The sequence below is a fragment of the Saimiri boliviensis genome, chromosome 1 (genome assembly GCF_048565385.1).
Source record: "Saimiri boliviensis isolate mSaiBol1 chromosome 1, mSaiBol1.pri, whole genome shotgun sequence".
Taxonomy (NCBI): Eukaryota; Metazoa; Chordata; class Mammalia; order Primates; family Cebidae; genus Saimiri; species Saimiri boliviensis.
Window position 1 is genome coordinate 153,349,828 of NC_133449.1, and position 25,047 is coordinate 153,374,874.

General features: G+C 36.5%; 1 protein-coding gene across 4 annotated transcripts in view; it reads right to left on the reverse strand.

The window, feature by feature from the left end:
- The window catches only part of SGCD (sarcoglycan delta), a 1,061,368-nt gene that overhangs the window by 232,369 nt on the left and 803,952 nt on the right, over positions 1 to 25,047 (reverse strand). For all 4 annotated transcript variants that reach the window (XM_010331598.2, XM_003943729.3, XM_010331597.3 and 1 more), the window contains one exon: positions 19,424 to 19,525. In XM_010331598.2, the coding sequence (XP_010329900.1) occupies positions 19,424 to 19,525 (102 nt within the window). The remainder of the gene's footprint in view (positions 1 to 19,423; positions 19,526 to 25,047) is intronic.

Consider the following 25,047-nt stretch of genomic DNA (forward strand, 5'->3'; position numbering starts at 1 on the left):
TAATGAGCCACCAGACATTTTACCACCTTTCATTGGAAAGAAAATACACAAAAGACTAAGTTTTTGTGTGGGAGGAAGGAGAAAAGATTCCCTCCACACCACACCCCTTGTCATTTAAAAACAAAAACCCTCAAAGGAATAGTGATGACAAAATAAAGTTGCATTTTAATTGTGTTATGAGTTGTGATTATTTAATATATCAATTATACAGTCATTCTTTATTTATTGAGTGCCAAGCACTGTCATAGACAAATAAATACAATGGTGAGTAAGTCCTATAACAGGACTTTTGCCTGCAAAGAGTTCATGCCCTGACATAACCTGTTTTTCAAAGCAGATTGATTATCAAGAAAATTTATGCTTTGGGGTAGTTCATACCTAATGTGAATTCCAGCTGCTCCACACACTAACTATTAAGACCAATGCCTAACTATTTAGCATCTCATCTTTCTCCTGTAAAAGGAGATAATATAAATGACCTTATAAGAATGTCAGAATTGTTGTAACAGGCATATAAAGTACACAGTATCCTTCTTGACCCATAAGATCTGAAAAAATAGTGGGAGAATATCACCAACAAGATGGTGATATGGCTAGTACTGTGACAGATGAATATTGCCATTAAATGTCCCCATTACAAAAGTTAAAATGAAAGACTAACAGAAAGAACCAATGATCTCTAAATTACTTATGTCTCATATTCATCTTTCTTATTCTTTAAAAATATTCTCCCACAATTTGCTGCAGTATTTTTATTTCTTTAAGTTTTACTGTATAAATAATAAGTATCATATAATCTAGGATTTAATCATCTCATTTCTTATGCTTTAACTGTCTTATTGCACAAATGCTTATTTTCCAAATTATACTGTAATGGCTCATCAAAGGCAGGGCAGACAATAACATTTTGGAATAGTCACTAGAATGCTTTAGATTGTCAACAAATAATGACAGAATTGAACAGAAATGACTTAAATTTTAAAAGTCATTACTGTGTAAAAATACAGGCTATTCTTGTCCTCTCTAAGCACAAATGTTAACATGGCAGTCTCTACAATGTTGTCTTCAACCGAAAATTCTCATGTTTAAAGCAGAAAGACTTCTGGATACATGCAAATTATCCTCTAACTGATAAAGAACTTCCTTTGGCCTTGAAGTGGGTCCCGCACATCACAGATAGGTAGGTAGAGAACAAACTTCCTCAATTCTTCAAGTTGAATTTCAACATGGAATCTCATTGAGTCTGCCAATGGCATTTTGAAAAGAATTTCATTAAACGTTGCTAACATGTCATAAGCTCCCTTAAATGGAAGGGTAATGGTTCATAACAGTTGTAAGCTTTTTAATTTCATGGAATATGAGCAGCATAATCAGGACCTATTAAAGTCAATCAACTGTGCCAAGTGGGGCTACCTACCTTTGCTTTGTTTCTATTTTGCTTGTGGGTATACCCCATGAACCAAGAAGCAGAGAGCCCCGGTATCATTCTTTAAGGCTAACATTGGTGTGTGATATTCTGAAAAATCTGACCAAACCATCAAAGCTGCATTTGCGTGTGTGGGTTGAATAGGCACCTCTTGGGAAATGGCTTTTGGCTTCTGAAAAAGAGAGATTTTTCTTTTAATTGGCTCAGAAGGTACAATTTTAGCAGGATTCAAAGTGAGTCAACTGAGCATTGAAATCGGAATTAATAAATGACAATAAATATAAGGAATCTTATTTAGATTTTTAACAACATGGGGGTATCCAAACTACCAATCTGTCAATATTTATCTCAGGATTTTTTTCTATCCTGAACCCTCTAGTAATAACAGCAGTCATTTATAGTGAGTTAAGTGGCAGACACTGTTGTACGCACCCTATATATGTTTAATTTTCAAAACAACTCTATGATGCTATTAGTTACCCACATTATGGATAGAGAAACTAAAGTACTGAAACGTCACATACTTCATATGTCTCCAGTTACAAAGCTGGTGAGAAGCAAAGCCAAGCTTCACACACAGTTTTGTCTGACTTTAAATTATACGTACATTGCTACTAAGCTATACTGCCCTCACAAGCGCCCTGATGCAAGTCTTCCCGTGGGAATGAAGATAGCCACAGAAAACATTTCTGCATGGGAGCTAGAGAGGACCTTCTTGCATAGCTGAAGGCTATGGAATTAAATAGAGAGAACTCATACCACAGTCAAGAGATAAAGTATCCATCAAAGTTAGAGAAGCAGAACAGAGTAAAAAGAACCAGGATACGGCAAGGCCATGAACAAAAGGAGAAAGGCTGAGGGTAGGTAGATTAGGAAATGGAGAAGAGACTGGGCGAGGGCAAGCCGTAGAAGCCTAAGTCTATGACCACATGGAAAGTCTAGATTTCCACTTTTGTACACCGCTGACTGTGTAATGCGGGGGCGTGTCTGGCAGCTCCATGGAGCTGGGTAGGACCAGACAATTTCTTCATGTAAATCTTCATGCCTAAAAAAATAAATGACGTGCATACAGATGGTGTCCAAATATACTGTCTGTATTTAATTACAATTCATACAAATGATCAGGAAAACTCTTAGTTATTCCCTAGGCTGCCATTAATAAATACTGACCAAAAGAAAAACACACAGATTTATGGTTTTACATTGATTGACATGCACGCCTACTAAAACATTTGAAGGAGATAAAAGTCTTCATCCTAAAAGAGGGAAAAAAAAAAACTTTATCCAAGAATATTTACTGCATAGGTGGGGGTAGTGGGCTTTTAACTATACTCTGTGTACATCAGTTTAATAAGAAATGAAGGAACAGTTCAAGGAGTGAGAATCATTGTGGGTTCTTGAACTTATTATTAATGAGCAGAATTTTATAAGGCAAGATGAATTTAGAATGAAGACAATTCTTTCTCCGAGGGAGGTCCCAGAGGTAATTAAGGCCTAAGGCATCCATTATATATAATAAATTAACATCTCTGCTATGCATATAGAGTGGCACAGGTATTTGGAGAATTGGAAGACCTAAGAAAAGAGTCACTCTTATTTTCTATGTTCTGTAGTTAGATAAGGAATCAGAGATAAGAAAGGCCAGGTCTTTGGAAATTTGGAACCTATGTAAGTTTGTATAATTTCACATTTATTTCATTTTGCTGAACTTTGAGAAACACGTAGAACATTACACATTTAAAAATTCTTAGTAAAAAAACTTATAGTCTGGAGTTCTAGATGAAAACATATCTACAGAGTGTATTGTCTTTGGAATATCGTAGCATTTTTTCCTTAGTCAAGGACTAAATTTGCACCTGGGTCCTTGATTACTTTCAAATAGATACTGTAATGCAATTCTAACAAAAGGTATGGACAGAGAGAAGTAACATGATAGTAGGAGATGGTTCAGTTTGGGAGATGTGCAGCTTGAATGAAGAAAAAAATCAACTCCATAGGAAACTGTGACTACGTGAAGAAAAATTACAGTGCAGAAGCCATCACAGCGGGTGTGAGGAATGGCCAGAGAAGCCACAACTGGTAGAGAAAGGAAATAATATGGTGTCCTCTTCATGAAACTGGCAAGCATCCTGCATGGCTACAGAGAAACCAAGTTAGGCAAGCAACACAGACCAACCTGTAACTACTGTGCACTATTCCAAGAAGGATGGCATTTCAATCAAGATCAGGGTGTAAGGATCAACCTGGGTTGGCATATTAGATGTATGTTCTTTCTGTGCCTTTCTAAGTCTTTGACTGTTCATCTCTAAATAGAAAATCAAAGTGACAGAGCCTTCATAGAGTCACTATAAGAAATTAACAAGGTGATTTTATATTAGCAATGTATCTGTTAGCTATTACGGTGTAAGGTTCTAATCACATGTTATTTAGATTTAAGTTCAGCAAACATTTATGAGCAATCACTATAGGTTGGGCCCTCTGCAAAGTACTTTGACATCTAGTAGTTCATTCAGTCTCTGCAATGGCAAATATTTTAATATGTATTGAAATTACAGATATTCATTATTAGAACAGCAAAACCCTATAGACACTTAGGAACACCTTAAAATTTCTCAAGCATTTCTCATATTCTGATAGCAATTGCTAGTATCTCAAGAACAGAACCATTATAGTGTATGTATATATATATATATATATATATATATATATATATATATACATATATATATATATATATAGAGAGAGAGAGAGAGAGAGAGACCAAGTTTCATTCTTATTGCCCAGGCTGGAGTGCAATGGCACCATCTTGGTTCACTGTAACCTCCATCTCCTGAGTTCAAGAGATTCTTCTGCCTCAGCATCCCAAGTAGCTGAGATTATAGGCACCTGCCACGACGTCCAGATAATTTTTCATATTTGTAGTAGGACAGTGTTTCACCATGCTGGCCAGACTGGTCTAAAACTCCTAACCTCAGGTGATCCACCTGCTTCAGCCACCCAAAGTGCTGAGACTACAGGCATAAGCCACTGTGACCAGATTGTGTCCATACCTTTACACAGAGTCTTTTTTTTCCATTACTTAGCTAGCCTCAGTGGTTCTCCTGGACATTAGATTTATGTACAAGGCTGTGCATATAAAACTATGGCTACTACATTTTTTGTGGGTGATTTAAGGTTTTTTCAAGCGAAATTTTAAGAATTCACTTTTTGCCTTATGGGACAATTTTAAAAACTGGCATGTGCAGCTTTACCATACAATCAATGTTCCTGGATCCCACAGGACCACAGACCCTGGGATGTGCTGGGTGGAGAGAACCCTGACAAAAAGAGTTTCCAGTACCTTCACCCACAGAAAGAAGGCAATTTTCCTTCACTATCCACCACTGCACTGGGGTTAGTCATCTTCTTATGCTTCATATAACATTTGTCATAATGCTGTCAAATCCCGTTTTTATTACACTTCCTGTACATTTCTGTTTTAGTCCATCTGTTTCTTGTTACAACAAAAATTCCCCAGCCTGGGTAATTTATAGACAACTGAACTTAATTTTCTCATAGTCCTAGAGGCTATGATGTCCAGGATCACAGTGCCAGCAAGTTGAGTTGCCTGGTGAGGGCTGCTTTGTGCTTCCAAGATGTTGCCTTGCTGCTGCATCCTCCAAGGGAAGAACACGATGTCCTCACATGGCAGAAGAGGAGACAGGAGAGGCTAAAAATGCTGAACATTGCATGAAACCTCTGTTATAAGGTCATTAATCCCATTCATGAGGGAGGAGCCCTCAGAACCTCATCAATTCCTGAAGGCCCCACCTCTTAATACTATCACATAAGTCATAAAGTTTTAACACATGAATTTTGGAGGGGACACATTCCAACTAGAGCACTCATGAACCCAAGTTTTGCTCAGATATGAAGAAGAAGAATGAAACTCTTTGTTACTTAGTAAACTGTTTGTAGTAGCAATAGAAATAAACCATGGCGACCAGGTGCAGTGGCTCATGCTTGTAATCCCAGTACTTTGGGAGGCCAAGGTGAGTGGATTATGAGGTCAGGAGTTTGAGACCAGCCTGGCCAACATGTTGAAATCCTGTCTCTACTAAAAATTATGAAAATTAGCCAGGCATGGTGGTGAATGCTTGTAATCCCAGCTACTCAGGAGGCTGAGACAGAATTGCTTGAACCTGGGAAGTGGAGGTTGCAGGAGCAGGGATCGTGCCACTGCACTCCAGCCTCGGGGGCAGAGCAAGACTCTGCCCCAGGAAAGAAAGAAAGAATGAATGAAAGGAAGAATGAAAAGGAAAGGAAAGAAAAAGAAAAGAAAGAGAGAGAAAGAGAGGCACACAAAAAAATTACTAAGAATGCTAAGAAATAAGTGAAAGACTTTGGCTTGTTAGCAACTGAAGTCAACAATAAACATGGGAACTATATAGTCATCCAATAATATAAATACCCATGCATTAATGACTTAAAATTCATTTGTATCTCTTAATGAGCTACCACCTAAGGATAATAAATCTTTCCAAAAATATTCTTCTCATTTTTTTTAAACCTAACTGCTGAGCTTTAACTGAGGGCTAAAACCAATCTATACACCTTGATGGTAGAAAACTTCAATTATTATACCATCTGTGCTTGTCTTTTACTGGAGAGCAATGCTACTTTTTATTTTTAGGACTCTGATGTTGTAAAATGGAAGCTGTGGCTTATGAGGTTGAGAAATCCACCTTCTTTATTGCACCAAGCAAGGAAGGAAACATGGCAATCTGCTTAGCTCATTCTTTCAACATGGTGGTTTTTGTCACTCTCTCTTCTTCTTCCTCCCACTCCAACATGCAACAAGTGAATCTGTGAAATGTTTATCAATCTTAAAAGCCTCATTTACTTTGCAGACCATTTGGTATTTGCCTAGAGGCAGAATCAGTGCTAATAAAAAACAGAATCATTCATGGAAATGGAAAATCCCACACTCATAATTTAGGCCACTGCCACTGAAAACATCACGGGTAATAATTTACAGAGTGCTGCGTCAAAAGGTTACACTTAGCTGCTGACAGAGATCACACAATCAAAATAACAGTATTCGCTTATAGTTTCATATGGCAAAAAAGTTTTTTTCAGCCTCCGAAACTGCGTCTCCTGAAAAATTATCAGTATTTTTGACAGGGAACAAGTTTTTTTTTAAATTAAGACTAACAGCGTAATATACCAAGAGGAATGACATAGCACTAGGTACAGCCAGAGTTGCCAGAAGATGAATACATGTGGATCGAAGCATTAAGGAAAAAAAAAATGTTTTTACAGCAACATTATTATTTTTTTTGCCAATAATACAGGAATGAAGAAAAACAAAGGTTTTAAGAGCATATTAAAACATGTGCCTTTCTTACGGCTACCTTCCCTCCATTATTCTCAAGTACTCAGCAGTTATTACTGTCTGTGGGAATGCCTCCCAACCCAGGTAGGAATCTTCTTACTATTAAAGGAACAAACCAAGCTACAGGGGACTCTGGCATGCATTTCTTTCTCATAAATGCAATTTACGAAATAAGCAAGAAGCAGTCTCATTACCTACTAGTCATTCTAGGCAGCTGGGATGTTCCTGAAATCAAAAAGATTAGATGATGTTGAAATGCCATAGTGATGATGATGAGAAGCTCAAAGGTTTGAAGGACTGGAAATGCTAATTTTGTCCTGTTAAAATGTTCTATCTGTAACACACAGCTCAACACTGAGGAGCTCTCATTAGCCTATGAGTGGCATGAATCAAGGCATATAAGAGGTCAAAACTACAGAGTAGGTCAAGATGAACCTTATTATCTTTAGTCCATGCTTAGCTCTCCCATGTAGTCTGTTCTTATTCCCTCATGGCCTCACATCACATAGTTGCTTATGCCACCTCTCTACATAGTTGAATACTTAATATGTGGCTAATACAATTAATTAATAAATGTATAAGATCCTTTTAAAGAGATGTTTCTCGCTCCAAAAGCTTTATAGAAACTTTGAGCCAGAAAGATCCTAAGAAAACATTCATTCATTCAAATAACAATCTGCTTTCCACCCTGTGACAAGAACTATTCTAGAAACTAAGAAGACAGTGGTAAACAAAGACAATAATAATATTAATGAATGCTAACAATATATACTATTTTCAAATATTATAGTGTTCTATATTCAATGTACTATTTTATAAACTATGTAAATTAACTCTTATAATCCCATAATAAGATTATGAGAGTGCCATTATGATGTCCATTTTTCTTTCTTTCTTTCTTTCTTTCTTTCTTTTTTTTTGAGACAGAGTCTCACTCTGTCACCCATGCTGAAGTGCAGTGGCATGATCTCAGCTCACTGCAACCTCTATCTCCAGGGTTCAAGCGATTCTTCTGCCTCAGCCTTCCAAGTAGCTAGTATTACAGGCACCCACCACCATACCTGGCTAATTTTTGTATTTTTAGTAGAGACAGGGTTTCACCACGTTGGCCAGGCTGGTCTCGAACTCCTGACCTCAGGTGATCTGCTTGCCTCAGTTTCCCAAAGTGCTGGGATTACAGGTGTGAGCCACTGTGCCCAGCATTTTTCAGAGGAGTAAAGTGAGGCACAGAAAAGGTAAAATAACTTGCTCAAGGTTACAAGGCTAGTAAATGGCAATACAAATATTCAAATTCAGGAAGTTGGTGTTCCAGATTCCGCCCCCAAATACCACTAAGTACTGCCCTTCTCCCTGTCTGCTGTCATGGAGATTATATAGTAATAGCAGAAACAAAAATAGGTAAATGTAAAAATATGTAATTATATAATATATATGTAATCCGATATAATATGACAAGATAAAGCTACTGGGTTGGAGATATATTTTAGATGGGGCAGTCAGGGAAGGTCATCACGAGAAAATGCCATTGGAACACAGACCTGGAAAAAATGAGGCTAGGTTTTGGTCCAGTTTGGTCGTTTCAAAATTGTGGTCTGTGGAATCCCAGTAAAGGCCTCAGCCCCCTGTGGCTGGCGACACAGAGACTGGCTGGGTAGGGCAGCAGGTGCAAGACCATCTCCTGCACAACTACAGCCTCTCCCTTCCCAGTGGGTTTGGATTTTGGGGTTTGAAGTAAAATTAGGCTTAAAAACATTTTATGACTTAAAAAATAGCTACAGAAAACTGTTGATTATATCCAACTTCTTTCACAGATAGATGACAGATAAACTGACGAAGAGAAGTAACTTGCTGAAGGGCTCACTTGTATGATGATCAGTAAGATAACGAGAAGAGAAGCAGATTCCCTGACTTTGAATCTAGTGTACTTTCTGTAACACTGGGCTGCTAGTTTTAACTCCCCCCACCATCCAGGACATTTTAACCAAATCTTTAGAAAGTACAGATACAAAGTTTCATCTAACACACTGTCTTTCTCTTTCAAAACTTCATAGCCAAACTCCAGGTTTAGTAAGAGCAAACTCCTGGGATGCTATGGTCTCCCCAAATATTCTATTAACCTGCCTCATCTTAGCCTCCAATTTGAATTTATGCCTTTTTCCTGACATTAATCCTTTATAACCTTTGGAATTATGTTACTATATGTATTTATTTAAGTTATTTCCAATCCTTTGTGGAAAAGTGTTTGTGTATTAGTGAAAGGAATGTTTACAGCACGAACCTGGCTGAATAAAAATTACTGAGAGATCCAGAAGCCCTCAAATAAATGAGATTCTAATTATGGACCCCTCTGTGCCATGACAGGCAATAAGGAAGAATTTGAGGAATCCTATCTGCCCAGTGGAATCCTATCTGCCTCAACTCATATAATTAGACATTCCCAGTGAAGTTTGAACAAACTTCTACCAGAACTCTGACTGACATAGTTAATAGCAGATCTGACAAAGCCCTCAGTAACTCATATTTCTAGCATAAGCTTCATTTAAGAAAGGAATACACAGTCAATTTATCCCCAACAGCCATGTTAACTGTATGGAAACCAAAAGCCTTTGAATATCTATGTCTGCTTTCCTGAATAAACTGACAATAGTATTACGTGTTGATCTATTCAAAGTTTGCATGTCTGTTTGACAAAAAAGTGAGCAGCTGGTTCACATTATTGTCCACAATAAGTTATAACAGGAAAACAGACAGATACATTTGGGGAATGGCAATTGGCTTCATAGTACATATGGGCTTATAAATGACCCTTCGAATTTTTAATAATATCCATAATTTATGTGTAAGCAAAGAAATGCAAAAAGGCCTAATGCACCCTTCTGACTTAGTACAAATCACTTTTATTTACTCAGGCAATACTTCATGGTCCAGTTAACTTCTTAATTAAAGACAGCAAGATGTTCATGTTCCATGCAAGTGGCATGGAAAACACTGTTTTGTGTGCAGCATGTTCACTTGGGAGTTAGAGCTGCTTTGCTTACTGAGGAGAAGCCATCACAGCCTTGATTTGGTTTCTAAACTAACCAGAGACATGAATTTACTCCTTGCAACTAATTTATCAGTGGAGCCTATTCAACTGTGTGTGTGTTTGCCATCCCATGATAGTTCTGATTTTCCTTTTTTACTTTATAAACAGCACACAGAATCCAAATCTTCACATCTTCTCATCTTTATCAGCCTTCTTCCCTAGCTTAGGTTGTTTAGTGGTTAGAGGACAAAAAGGAAGCATGTTCTAGGAGACTCAGGGTAGACAGTGGCTTTAAAGGGCCATAATTCAGACTCCAGAAATTCTAAGACAACTACTACTTGCCACTGAACTTGCATACAATTTAAAAACCAAGAAGAACAAAACTGGAGGCATCACATGTCCTGATTACAAATTATATTACAAAGCTATAGAAATCAAAACAGTATGGTACTGACATAAAAACAGACATCTAGATTGATGAAACAGAATAGAAAGCCCAGAAATAAACCCACATATACGGTCAACTAATTTTCAACAAAGTTATCACATGATGGGTCAAAGATAGTCTTTTCAATAAATGGTACAGAGAAAACTGGATATTCACATGCACAAAAATGAAATTGAATCCTTATTTTAAACTATACACAAAAATCAACTCAAAATGGGTAAAAGACTTAAACATAAGACCAGAAACAGTAAAACTACTAGAGAAAAACATGGGAAAAAAGCTCTAGGACATTGGTCTTTGAAATGACTTTTTTCTTATATGAGCCAAAAACATAGAAATTAAAAGCAAAATTAAGCAAACAAGTAGTACTGCATCAAACTAAAACTTTCCCACACAATAAAAAAATCAACAAAATGAAAAGGCAATTTATGGAATGGAAGAACATATTTGCAAACTACCTTCTTGATAATGGATACAAAGAACTCATGCAACCCAAGAGCATAAAACCAAATAACCCAAATTTAAAAACTGGCAAAGAATCTAAATAAATATTTTTACAAAGAAGACATAAAAATGGCCAACAGGTATATGAAAAAGTGTTCAATACCACTAGTCATTAGGGAAATGCAAATCAAAACCACAATGAGTTATGACCTCACCCCTTTTAGAATGGCTGTTATCAAAAAGATGAAAAATAGCAAATGTCTGCAAGGATGTAGAGAAAAGAGAACCTTTATGTATTGTTGGTTGGAACGTAAATTGGTACAGCTATTATGGAAAACTGCATGGAGGTTCCTCAAAAAATTAAAACAGAACTACTATAGGATACAGCCATCTCACTTCTGGGTATATATCCAACAGAAAGAAAATCATTATCTCAAAGAGATACCTGCATGTCAATGTTTATTGTAGCACTATTTACAGTATCCAAGATGTGAATTCAATCTAAGTGTCCACTGACAGATGAATGAACAAAGAAAACATGGTATATATACACAATGGAATACTATTTAGCCTTAAAAGAAGAAATCTTGTCATTTCTAACAACATGAATGAACGTGGAGAACATTAAGCTAAGTGAAATTAGCCAGTCACAGAATCATAGGAAGGCAAGTACTGCATAATCTCACTTTTATGTAGAATCTTAAAAAGTCAAACTCAGCAACAGTGAGTAGAAGGGTAGTTAGCAAGGGTGGGAGTGGGGGAGGTGAAACGGGACGTTCATCAAAGAGTACACACTTTCATTTATAACGTGAATAAGTTCCGGAGACCTAATATACAACATGGTGACTAAATAATTATGTATTATATACCTGAAATTTGCTAAGAAAGTAGACCTTATGTATTCTCAACACTTGCATAAAATAATTATGTGAGGTGATGAATATGTTAATTAGCTTGATTCTGCTAGTCATTTCATGATGTATATTAAAACATCATTAAGTTCGTACACCTTAAATATACACAATTTTTACCTGTCAATTACACCTCAATAAAGCAGGGGGAAAAAAACCCATTCTAGAGGTCATGAAAGAGAAACAAGAAGTAAGAAACAGTGAATTAGGAGTGAATATTAGTCCTATGATATCAACCTAGTTTCTTAACTCCTGCATGGTGAGATATATATATATATATATATATATATATATATATATATATATAACATGCATATACACATGTATGTATACATATATATATATATATATATATATATATAGACCTGACAACATCATGCATAGGTTCTTGGAAGCTGCAACTTTAAGTGAAACAACATGTAACAAAACCAATTTTTTTCATACCAATGTTAGAACAAAATGACTCTCAAGAAAACAATGTTTCTCAAGGACCTAATATCTGCTGTTCTGCTTAAAGTTGCAGTTCCTAAGAACCTACTGAGGACATCAAATAAAAATGTATTGTACATTCACAACTTCATAAACCACAGATTGCACCTGCAAGGTACTTCAGAGGTCCATAGCATAAATTAGTTAAGTAACTGGGTGTGACACAATAGTGACTGGTGAGACTGTGCCAAACTGAAGAACAAATGTCCCATATAAAGTATGAAGTTTACAAAATGTGAGGCTTCCCCCAAGCTGTACCCCATAAGAATATCAAACCACTCCACCATATTTTTGTTCCTTCATAAGAATCAGAAAACATAGATTTTAAAAATATGTGAAATTCTCAGGTTTTTAAATATGAGAAGCACACATATTAATAGTAAAAGAAAAATACTGTGTGAGACAAATAAGCTATGTCTGTGAGCTGGATTAGTCTGTAACTTCTGTCACAAACTGACTTAATATTTTATAAAGCAGCCCACTAAAATTACTTCACTTAACTTTCACAAGAAATATAAGTACAGAATATCATCCCAGTGATTAGATCATTCATCATTAAGCTCAGTTCTGCTGCATTATCCACTGTTGTTTCCAGTTCCCTTTTCATAGTGCTTGTGAATCATCTCACAAATTCAACATGTGTTTCAGTCAAAGCTATTTTTCATGAGAGGGAAATTGCCATGTGTAACCACTTATCACACTAAACATGGCATCATGAAAAATTACCACTTAACAGTCAGTTTGGTCTCATGGGAGAATACTGCCATTCTAGATTTTAGTTCTACATTTAGCTGGGTATAATTTGGTAAATCCCACTTACTTTTTGAGCCTTAGTTTCCAACTAGTAGATGAAGTAACTGGTCTAATTAAATTATTAGGTACTTTTAACCTTCATCCTAGATATGTCTTGGTCATTAGGGATGTTAGAATAAATCTCAAATGATACCATACTAAAATCACAATGGATTTAAAAAAATATCAGTCTTTATTAAATAAAGAAATGAGAGATCCAAAACTAATAATTCATGTTGAAGATGACTGGCTCAGAGTTTCAAAAGGCATACAGATATTTTTCAACTTTGATAAATATAGACAAAGTTGGATACCCTCATGCTCCATTTTATAGGTGGAATTTAGACTTTAATCAGAACCAACATTTACATAGGCTTTTGTACACAAAAAAGCCTGTGTGTGTGTGTGTGTGTGTGTGTGTGTGTGTGTGTGTGTGTGTTGGGGGTGGGGCTGTCTTTTTAAGTTCTGGGGTACATGTACAGGATGTATAGGTTTGTTACATAGGTAAATGTGTGCCATGGTGATTTGCAGCACCTATCGACCCAACCCATCGCCTAGGTATTATGCCCAGCATGCATTAACTATTTTTCCTGATGCTCTCCCTCCTGCTGCTGCCCCACCAACAGGCCGTGGTGCGTGTCGTTCCCATCCTTGTGTCCACTGTTCAAAGATTGCTCTCACTGAGCAAATGGTAGCACCAGCTGCCACCCACATCCAACAAGGCAGCAGCACATGCTCAGAACCATGATGTCACACTGCTTCTTGGTATACGCAGTTTCTAAAATCCTTATTTATATATGACTTTATAATTCTATATGCTGGTTTTCATACATGAGAATATCTTAAGATAGGTATAGTCAAGTTTTTTTCAGGATAAAATATTTTAAAAGATATATAAATATTCTCAATATTTATATAATAATTTTCCACTTTATTCTCCTAATGTAAGTAAATTTTTTGGATCCATCTGAATTTTTTTTCTACTCTCTCCTTTCTTAAATGTCTAAATTCAATACAGCAACGGGCTATGAGCCCTATACCCACCCTCCAGTATAGTTTCAGGTGAACATGAGGATAGTCATTATACAACTTTCCTATTGCTGCAGGTGTGGAACAATAATAAGTGCTTAATAAATGATAATTTCCTTTCCTTTGCTAGCTCACATTAAGTTATATAAAAGCATCATCTAATATCAGCACCATAAGATGCAAGGTAAAAATTCTCTCTGAAGAAGTAGGGATGTGCCACTCTTGTCTAAGAATGAATGAATGAGTACTAAAGTAGAGACCTTTACTCACAAAGTAGTAGTAAAGGTTTCCTTAGCACTCATTCATTCATTTATGTATTCATTCTATCTACTCGTAGTTCCTGCCAAAAATTTGTAGTTGTATTTAACAATTAAAAAGATAACCAATCACATTGAAATAAGCATTTAAATATAGAGTGTTATAGCATTAAATCCCTTAACTTTACAAATTTCTGTGTTAATGCATTCAAGTGGTATTTCTGAGACACACTGTCTTTGGATGTCATGGCTGAATACTTCATTTAGCATGTGTCCTTCTAAATCTATTTTCTGGGTGGCATACTTTACTACTTAGAAGCTGTACATCATGTGGCTGAAAGCTAGAATGTCCTGGGGCTTTCATTCAACTCCCAGATGGAAATCTTCATAAAGATGAACATTTCTCATTAATATATCTTCCTAAGTGATTGCTATCACGCTAATCAATTTGTAGTTACTTTACTAGGGTTGCAACCTTCAGTAATGAAATCAGATACACTATTGAACATTGTGTGGATTGCTTAACTAATCTCAATTCCTCTCAGATCAGTGAAACACAGAACCACAATAAAGTCAAGTGATGTTTCATTAGTTGTCCTCACTTCGAGTAGTTGACTAATCTTGTTCAACTGGACACGGATCTCTTTTCAGCAGGAAAAGCAGAAGGTGATACCCCATAAAATGGAGGCAGCTGTGATCTACATAGAAATGATACTGCAGATAATTCTGCAAATGACAGTCGCCCAGAGGTAGTCTACAGACAACAGTCAAATACATCAGAAAACAACTAGTGAGCTGAAGATAACAAACTGGTGAATGGAAAGGTGCTAAAAACCGCATGTGAGCATCATGTGAGCATCATGTGATGTTATGACTCAGTACACATGGCAGATCCTGCCTGACAACCACTAATTCCTCCCACCTTCTTTAATACCAGAACCTCAGTTTTTTTTCAGCTGGCAATGATCCTGGTGCTTACGGAGAGGCAAGCCCTAAGGACGGAATCACCATCTTAGAAAGCTTTACCTTTTCATGCCAATACACTTGATTTCAGTTTTTGTGGCATATCAAAGAAAGACTAATTCTTCCTTCAATGCCACACCTAATTTGTTATTCTCTATTCCGTTCTCTGTGCTTTGATGTTATCCAGAAGGGAAATATCCAAGGTTTATGGCCTGAACAACTTCTAATAGCCCTCCTCAGAAAATCGACATAGCCCACTGCAGGCAAAAAAAAAAAAAAAAAAAAAAAAAAAAAAAAAAAAAAAAAAAAATCATATTCTTCTTTAAGTTAGACATTACATAGATGGTTTTTTAAAAAAATCTTTAAAAATGGACAATTTATTGTTAAAATTATTAAGATACTCTTACTATATAATGCCGTTTATATGAAGTTCTAGGAAATGAACACGGGTGGCAAAGTAGGATGGACACAGCAGGACGGGGGGATTAAAATGGGGCAAGGAGAAATTCTCAAGAGTGATGGATACATTTGTTATCTTGATTCTGGTGGTTTCATGTGCATAGACATATTTTATAACTTATCAGATTGTAACTTATCAGAAGTATACTTCAAGAAAGGTGTTAAATTTTTTAATGTAAGACACAAAAATAATTAATATAGTCATGCTTTACTTGATGAGGATATATCACAAGAAATATGTCTTTGGATGATTTTATCATTGTGTGAACATCATAGAGCGTCCATATACAAACCTAGATGGTATACCCTACTATACACCTATGCTATATGGTATAGTGTATTCCCTTCTAGGCTACAAACCTGTATGGCATGTTCCTGCACTGAATACTGTAGGCAACTGGAACACAGTGGGAAGTATCTATCTAAACATGGAAAAAACATAGTAAAATTACACATGGTGTTATAATCAGGAGACCATCACTGCCTCAGTACAAAACAGCATGCAAAGTATGGTTTTATTAAAAAATACATATCCATGGAAAATGTTTGATAAAACAGTAAATTATTAACAGTGCTTGCCTCTGCAGAATAGATTTAAGAGACATATTCATTTTCAGTGATTCACTGGTTCAGTTTCTCAAACATCTACTGAGCATATACTATGTGCTAGGCAAAACAAGAGGTCTGAGAAATACAGTGGGGAAAATCCAGACAATCACCTGATCTTCCAAACATATAAACAAATAAAAATGTGAAAGAATGACAGTTATAAGGAATAAAAACCAATGTGCTGTTTATATACGGCTATTGTGCTAAGACTGATTGAGTGAAAGAGGTCTTTCTAAATAGGTGACATCTGAGCTGATACAACGATGACCAGAAGGAGCCCTCAGTGAAAATATCTATTTTATGCATTTTATAGGCTTTAGTGAGGACTTTGTATTTTATTTCAGATGCAACAGGAAATCAGTGGGAAATCCTTTGCAAAGAGGTGGACCAACTTGACATTTTGAAGATGACTTTAGCTATGATTTGGATAATGAGTTATAAAAGCATAAGGCAACAGACAGTGAAGAGACAATGGCAGTGGTGTAGGTGAGAACGGACGGCGGCCTGACCTAGGGTGTGGTGTGCGAGTGTGATGCAGAAGAGTGAATGAATCTGGGACAAGTTTCAGATAGAGCTCCAACGACTAATGTATTTTGTTATGTATACATATCTGTGTGTCTTCTTTCCTTCAGTTAGAAAATATTTATTTTGCTATTAGAAACATATTATGCTATAAAACTTTAATATTTATTTTTTTAAAAAGTTATTTAAAACAATGGAAAATAGTGAATTTGAGGGCTTATTTTCTTTAAACAGTGATTTGAAAGCATTGCAAATAACTCATATATTTTAATATTAAAGTAAGTAAATATACAAGTAAGTAATCACTACTTTTTAAGCTTATAAGCAGGTGTATCTCTCAATTGGGATCAGCTGTCTGTCTCCAGCTAGGCTGGCTAACACATTTGCTAGACATCCAATTCCTGCATAGAGACTCAACAGATGCACCCAGTACCCTGTCTTCAAGTCTTCTAAAACACATTTCTCAATATCTTGACATAACTAATTCTATACCAAGGAATCTTATTTCAGGGTGTTTTACTCAACACGTATCCACTATTCTCCTTATGTTCTTCAAATCTACTCCGCTGACCACGTCCAGTCTAATAAGAGCATTTATATAATTTATGGAATTATTCCTAATAAAGATTAGAAGGGTTGGTGAATGACAGCCTGTGGCCTATTTTTGTATGACTCCCAAACCAAGAATGCTGTTTATGTTTTAAGAGCTATAAAAAAGAAAACAAAAACAAAAAACAAACTTTAAGATAAAACTAAAATATTTACTTTCTGGCCCTTTACAAAAAAGGTATGTCAACATCCATATAAGGAAATGACAAAACTGAACTAGTGAGTTAAACAAGTGCAATACAGATCAGACTATTAATCTAAAGTTCAACTAGAAATAGCTCTATGACAACTAACCAAATTGCCAGGTTGGGAAAGCAAGATACAAATTAACAGCAATGCATATAACAGATATTTTTTAAATACTTAAAACTGTCTCTGTTCATTCCAAGGCAGAATTATCATCTGACTCTCCACATTACAGGGTCTTCTTACCACGCCTTCTGGGGTATAGGTTTCTCAATGACAGTAAGTATGTTCATAATACTCTGCATACTTTAAGTACCCAAGCCAATGTACTATAGGTTCCAGTTATATTTTATAAATAATCATTGTATGGCTAAATTCATTTGCTATTTTTGATGGTTTTAACATCCTGGCTCTCTCTCTTTTACTAAGCACACAAGAAAATAAACTTAATTACAATTTAGTAGTGGCTCCAGTTCAATAAAATTCAAGACTCTGGATAACATTCAGATAAAATTAACCACTGCACCAAGTTGCTGAATTTCAATAATTATGCTAATCAATGCACACAACGCAAGCAATGCTTTGGGGGAACTTTCACATTATGCCTTGCTGGCAGGTGAAGGGGGCTCAATCCGAGGCAGAGCAAATGCATTAATAATCCTTTTCAACCAGCAAATTCTACCACCCCACTAAAAACCAAAAATAAAAACTAAACACATGAAATCAACCAATCAAAAATCAAAACCACTAAAAAATACCCCACACGATTTGGATAACAGTGGTTAATAAAGGCAAGGTACGTATGCAGGAATCACTGCTACAGGAGTAAATAAGGAAAGAAGGAACAAAAGGAAAAGCTTAGGAAGGAAATAATAGTTAACAGAGAAGGCTTGAAACCTTCGTCCTCCCACAAGTATGAAACTTTTGACATGAAACTTCTCCAAGCCTCAATTCTTTAATCTATATAACACAGGAAACAATAGTCCCTACCTCAGTGGATAAATCTGTGAACCTAAATTAGATAATGATACTGCATGCAAAGCAGCCATGTGCCTAGAACAGGGTATATACTCTGTCTTGGTGATTTAAATACTATTTCAGAATGCAGCTACTGATATTGAATTCTCTCTCTCTCTCTCTCTCTCTCTCTCTCTCTCTCTCTCTCTCTTTTCTGAGATGGAGTCTCACTCTGTCACCCAGGCTAGAGTGCAGTGGCATGATCTGGGCTCATTGTAGCCTCCACCTCCTGGGTTCAAGCAATTCTCCTGCCTCAGCCTCCCCCATAGCTGAAACTACAGGTGCCCAGCACTACACTTGGCAAATTTTTATATTTTTAGTAGAGATGAGATTTCACTACGTTGTCTAGGTTGGTCTCAAACTCCTACCTCAGGTGATCTGTCCGCCTTGGCCTCCCAAAATGCTAGGATTACAGGAGTGAGCCACCACACTCAGCTTGATATTGAATTGATTCTAACCAACACTGACTACAAAGTGTAAAGTCTTAATGAAAATCAAAATTCTAGTTCTTCGGTTCTATATTTCTAAAAATTGCTTTAAAGCACTTGATAAATAAAATAAAGAGCAATATTATCTTGCATTCATAAAGTATTTATGGCTTCTCCACATTTACTATCTTGCCTTATTTGCAGTATAATCTATAAAGTTGGGTAGCAGGAATGAAGAGGCTCAGGGAGGTCATCACACTTGCCAACAGCACCACTGCTGTGATGATACTCAAAGATTCAGAAGTGAAAGCGAGTTCGTCTTACCACCAGTGTTACTCCCCACCCCAATCCTCTGTACTCAGCTGATAGCAAGATCAATTCCCCCAGATTTAGATTCTAGAGCAACAATAATGCCTTCTCTCAGCAGAAACTTACTGGTCGGGACTGGATTTCTTTGGCGTAGAGAGGTTGTAAGAATTCGGAGTCTCCTTCTAGCTTTAGACCCTTTTCTGTGATCCTCAAGTTTCCCATTCCATCCTGAAATAGAACACAGAGATGACAAGGAAGATATGATCAGCCAAAATTTCAAAGTACCTCAGGCTGTCAAAAACGGAAAGTTACTGCCTTCTTTTTTTTTTTTTTTTTAAAGGTGTGGAATGACGGTGGGTAGGTGGGTATCCAAAGAACATGTAAAATACTAGGAGGTATTTTCAGTGCAGTTATACATATTACCTTTTTTACTCATTCTAAGAAAATTATATTCCAAGCAATTTGTAACGCCTCCTAGTCATTCACATACACAGATGGGGGAGGCCGTTTTTGCCAGGCAGCACAGAAAGAATGGAGGAAGAAGGGAAGCAGGAGGGGGGAAAAGGACAATCCTCCGGGAAAAGTGAAGGATCCTATTTCCAAAATTCTACAGAGAGTTCAAGCTGGCAGTCTGTTGATTAAATCCAGACTTTGGACATGTGTGTTTAAGTCACAAAACATTTTAATTAAAGAGTCCTGTAATCCCAGCACTTTGGGAGGCCGAGGCGGGTGGATCATGATGTCAAGAGATTGAGACCATCCTGGTCAACATGGTGAAGCCCCGTCTCTACTAAAAATACAAAAAAAAAAAAAAAAAAAAAACTAGCTGGGCATGGTGGCGCGTGCCTGTAATCCCAGCTACTTAGGAGGCTGAGGCAGGAGAACTGCCTGAGCCCAGGAGGCGGAGGTTGTGGTGAGCCGAGATCGTGCCATTGCACTCCAGCCTGGGTAACAAGAGGGAAACTCTGTCTCAATAAAAAAAAAAAAAAAAAAAAAAAAAATTTAAAGAGTCAAGTTAGTTGCTAATACCGAAAAAAAAAAAAAAAAAAAAAATCAAGTTAGTTGCTAATATTTTGTAATGGAAATAGTATATCCAAAAGTAGAAAGAACAGATAGCAAACACATATGTGCCTATCACTCATCTTCAACAATTATCAATTTATGGCCATTGTTATCCATTACAGCAACCTATACTCCTTCACACACATACTCCAGAAGTAACAATCATTTCTTAATACCAAACACCCAGTGTCGATGTTCAAATTTCACTAATATGTTTTTTCTTTCTATGATTTGCTGATTTGAATTAAGTTTGTTACAGCAATTGTTTGCTACATAAATAGGTCATTTCCTAAAATTTCTAGTCAGTTTTTCTCTCATACATCCACACATATATAAATATATGCACATATACTTTATTTGATAAATGTCATTTTAAAGATAGAATTTCCCAGAGTTTACATTTTGCTGAACATTCCCATAATATCACATAATGTGTTTCTCTGTTCGCTATGTTTCCCCTAAACAGTTACATTAAGACGCTTGATCAGATTCAGGTGCAATTTTCCAGAAAGAATATATCCTAGGAATTGGGGTATTTCTATTGTTACAGCAACAAATAACACAACTAACTAAATAGTTTAAAACATGACCAATTTATTATCTTACATTTCTGTGTGTTAGAAGTCTGACCAGGACAGAATGGGCTAAAATCAAGGTGTCAGAAAGGCTATGTCCCCTTCTGGAGGCTCTAAAGGGAGAATCCATTTCCTTCCTCTTTTTGGCTCTTGGGCTCATGGCTGCACTTCCATCTTCTAAGTCAGCAGTGGCTGACTGAGTTTTTCTTACAAAAATTACTCTGACACTGAATCTTCTGCATCCTTTTTCCATTTTCAAAGACCCTTGTGATTTCATTGGGCATATCTGGATAACCCAGGATAATCTCCCCATTTTAGGATCACCTGATCAGTAATTGCAATTCTATCTGCAATCTCCGTTCCCCTTTTCCATGTAATGTTGTATATTCATGGGTTCTGCGATTACACATGAACATCTTTGAGGCGGAATGGGGGGCATTTTTTTTTAACTTACTTCATGGGATACTCTTCTATCAGTAGGCACATAATATTTTTTGCCATGAGGTTATCCATCAGTGTACCTTTTGCCTAGAGGATCCATGATTTCACCAGAGGTTGCCAACTGGTTATATCCTAATTATATTAATTTCTTCTTAATTTACTAGCTGGGAATTCTAACCAGAGAAATTTCATCTCATCAACTATTTGTTAACTCTAAATTATAGTTTATAGAGGAATTGACAGAGCTGGATTTTCCCTCCTTTATTGCTGATCTTCAAAACACTGATTTGGTCATCTAACCTCTTCCATCTAGTATCTTCCAAACCAATGAAGTTTTTACCTTTTAACAATGAGTATAAACATTCTGATTTGTTTTATTCTAGCCCAATTGTCCCTGTAATGTTCTAATTTCCCTACTTCAGGCAAGGAGTTTTTTCAAGTTGACTCCTGCGTCCTTTTAATATAGCCTGGTGGTCTTTGATGGCCCTCTGGCTTCTGTATGAGATGTTATAGGGTGATCCTAGAGTCCTGCCCTAGGACTGCAATCAGCCATTTTTAGTAAGAAGTCCTGATTCATTTCAGTGCGAAGTGGTATTTAGAAACCACAGCTGGGAGCTTTGGATACTGATTGTTACTAGGTGAGCTCTTGTTTCTGTGGTCAGAACTAGAAAATTAAGCATGTGTGTGTGTGCATGTGCGTGTGCGTATGCGTGTGTGTGTGTGTGTGTGTGTGTGTGTGTGTGTGTTTAGTAAAAATAACATAATTTAACATGAAACTTTAATTCAAATTCAGGACTTGAAGACTTCCATCTCATCTCATGGATTTTATAATGTCACTACCTTTCTTTTATACCAAAAATCCCTTTTCTTAATAATACAAACATGATTATCCATTTAACTCACAATACACACAGAATAGTTTCAGAACACCAGTACCACTACGGCACTAACATTATGGTTAATAAAAAACAATTTAAAATGTGTTCGTTTTTTAAATCTGTAAAGCATATTCTGCTAGGAAAATACCGTCAAACTGTGAAATTTCAAAGTCACTTGAAATAACTCCTTTCTGTGGAGTTACGCTGTTACCATGATACTCAGTGAGGTTCAGTTGTTTCATGTTTTCCTCTCATTTTTTCATGCCTGCTTTTTAAAGTACAATTTTGTTTTATAGATTTGTAAGCTATGTATGTGACACCAAAGTCAAATCTACAAAATAACAAATGTTCAAAGAAGTCAAATTTCTATTTTTGTCTCTCCATCATTTTTTGCCTCCCAGGAATATGTGTGTGTGTGTGTGTGTGTGTGTGTGTGTGTGTGTGTATGTGTGGTGTGTATATACACACATTACAAATAAGCTTTATTTCTTATGCTTTCCTCTATTTTCTAATAACATATGAAAGATAAAATATATGAATGAAAAATCCATGTTTCTGGTTTCTCATGAAAACAGGAATAGCCATGCTGGGTCTGCTCTTACACTGCCAGCATCCACTGAGGTGAGCAGCAGCTGCCCCTCCCTGAAGACACCACATGGTCTCTAGTTTGCACAGTCTCCACCCAACCTCCTTTACTATGTTGTCTATGTAATTTTAGCCTCCTGCAGCTTCTTCTGTCTGGTATCGCCATTGTGCTGAATGCCTCGACATATTCAGTATGGCTGCCACAAGGGGCTGAATGACTAAGTGGAAAATGGGTACTTTTGCCCATCCTGTCTTCATCAATGCACTTCAGCCTGTGGATCAGAACAGTTCCTGCAGGTCAAAATTGTTCCTCCATGGATACTGTGCCATCTGTATATTTCTATTCTGGCACTCATGGAGACAGCTCTGCCAAGAGAATCCAACTAGGCAATCAAAGCCAGTTTGAGAGGCAACGGGCTGGGGAACATGGCATGTGTCTCATCTGCAGCAGGTGAAACCTGCAACAAAGGGAAAGATGACGGTGCAAATGTCCAAAGGCACCTCCAACCCTCCCAAAATAGAGAGATGGATTAGCTCTTCCTTTGGATTATTAGTCATCATTTCCGATAGCTGGAGAGGCAAACTTTCTCACAGAAACACACACGAAACCTGACTTCTGTAAACTGACTGAGCTGCTTCATCTGTCTGCATGCTACATTTTTCTCCACTGAGGTCAGAAGACATTGATATGTTTACAAGCATATGATTACATGCATGACACGATTACAAAACAAACAAGTACTCCTAAATACTCTTAAATAAAAGATTATATTTAGGGTTTTATAGCAAGTCTATTTCAAACAACTCCTTCTTTTCTTATATCCCCTTTTCTTAACATTTATTGATGACTGCCTTACTATACTCTGTGCGTTTCATGATTTACCTGTTTCTCTTTTGTTACTGAAAATTACTATGTCACTTCTTGGATTTCATCGCAAGGAAATAACTGTGTAAATGTGAACGTGTTTAGCTTTAGAGTAACCATGTCAGTTAATAAGAGAAAAAATAAAAACCATCTAAAGTTGCATGTTAAAATAATTGAACATACTATAAGGAAACGTGGTATAGTTTTTGCAGAGGAATATGTAACATTACAGGCAGATATTCATAATGCTTTATTGACTGAAACAATCAGTTGAAGAAACATATGTATGTGTGTATATATATATATATATATATATATATATATATATATGCCTGTTTAAAAATAACCATTACACACACACACACACACACACACACACAGACACACACACACACATTGATACATATATACGCATATACTCATGTAGATATGTAGATATAACAAAAAATTCTCAAGGAAATTTCATTGGGAAAACATTCTAGGGGAAAATATACTCAAATGTTAATATTTACTATCTTTGCATGTCTGAGTTATGAGTGTTTTCTACCTTTCTCTTTTTTATTATCTGTACTTTCTAATTTTTTTAAATTATTGAGACAGAGTTTTTCTGCTCTTGTCTCCCAGGTTGGAGTGCAATGGCATGATCTCAGCTCACTGTAGCCTCCACCTCCCAGATTTAAGTTATTCTACTGCCTCAGCCTCCTGAGTAGCTGAGATTATTGGTGTCCACCACCATGCCTGTCTAATTATTGCATTTTTAGTAGTGATGGGGTTTCACCATGTTGGCCAGGCTGATCTCAAACTCCTGACCTTAGGAGGTCCACCTGCTTCAGCCTCCCAAAAGGCTGAGATTATAGGCATGAGCTACCACGCCTGGCCTGTATGTTCTAATTTTCTATAATCTTTTAGAAACACCAATAGTAATTTAAAAATACTTTAAGTAACAAAAAATAAAGCTTTCCTTGGTGATTTATTTTAAAACTCAACATTTATCCAGAATGTACACTATATCTCATGTTCTAAGTGCTACATATGAATTATCCCATGTCATCTCTTCAATAATCCTATGAGATAGTTATTATTTTCCTTATTTTACAAGTGAGCAAATTTGTTGGTAAGTAACTAGCTTAAAATCACACAGATAGTTAATGACAGAACTAGGAATTTGAATTCAAGTCTTTCCAATTCAGGCTTTATACTCGTAGTCATTAGGATAATAGCTAAGGGTAACCCAATCTTCAATATACACAAAATAAATATCCTTATAGTTACTGCTGGGTTTCTTATTAATGTCACTTTGATTTTAGCTTATTAGATAACAGCAGTCAATGATATCAATAGATA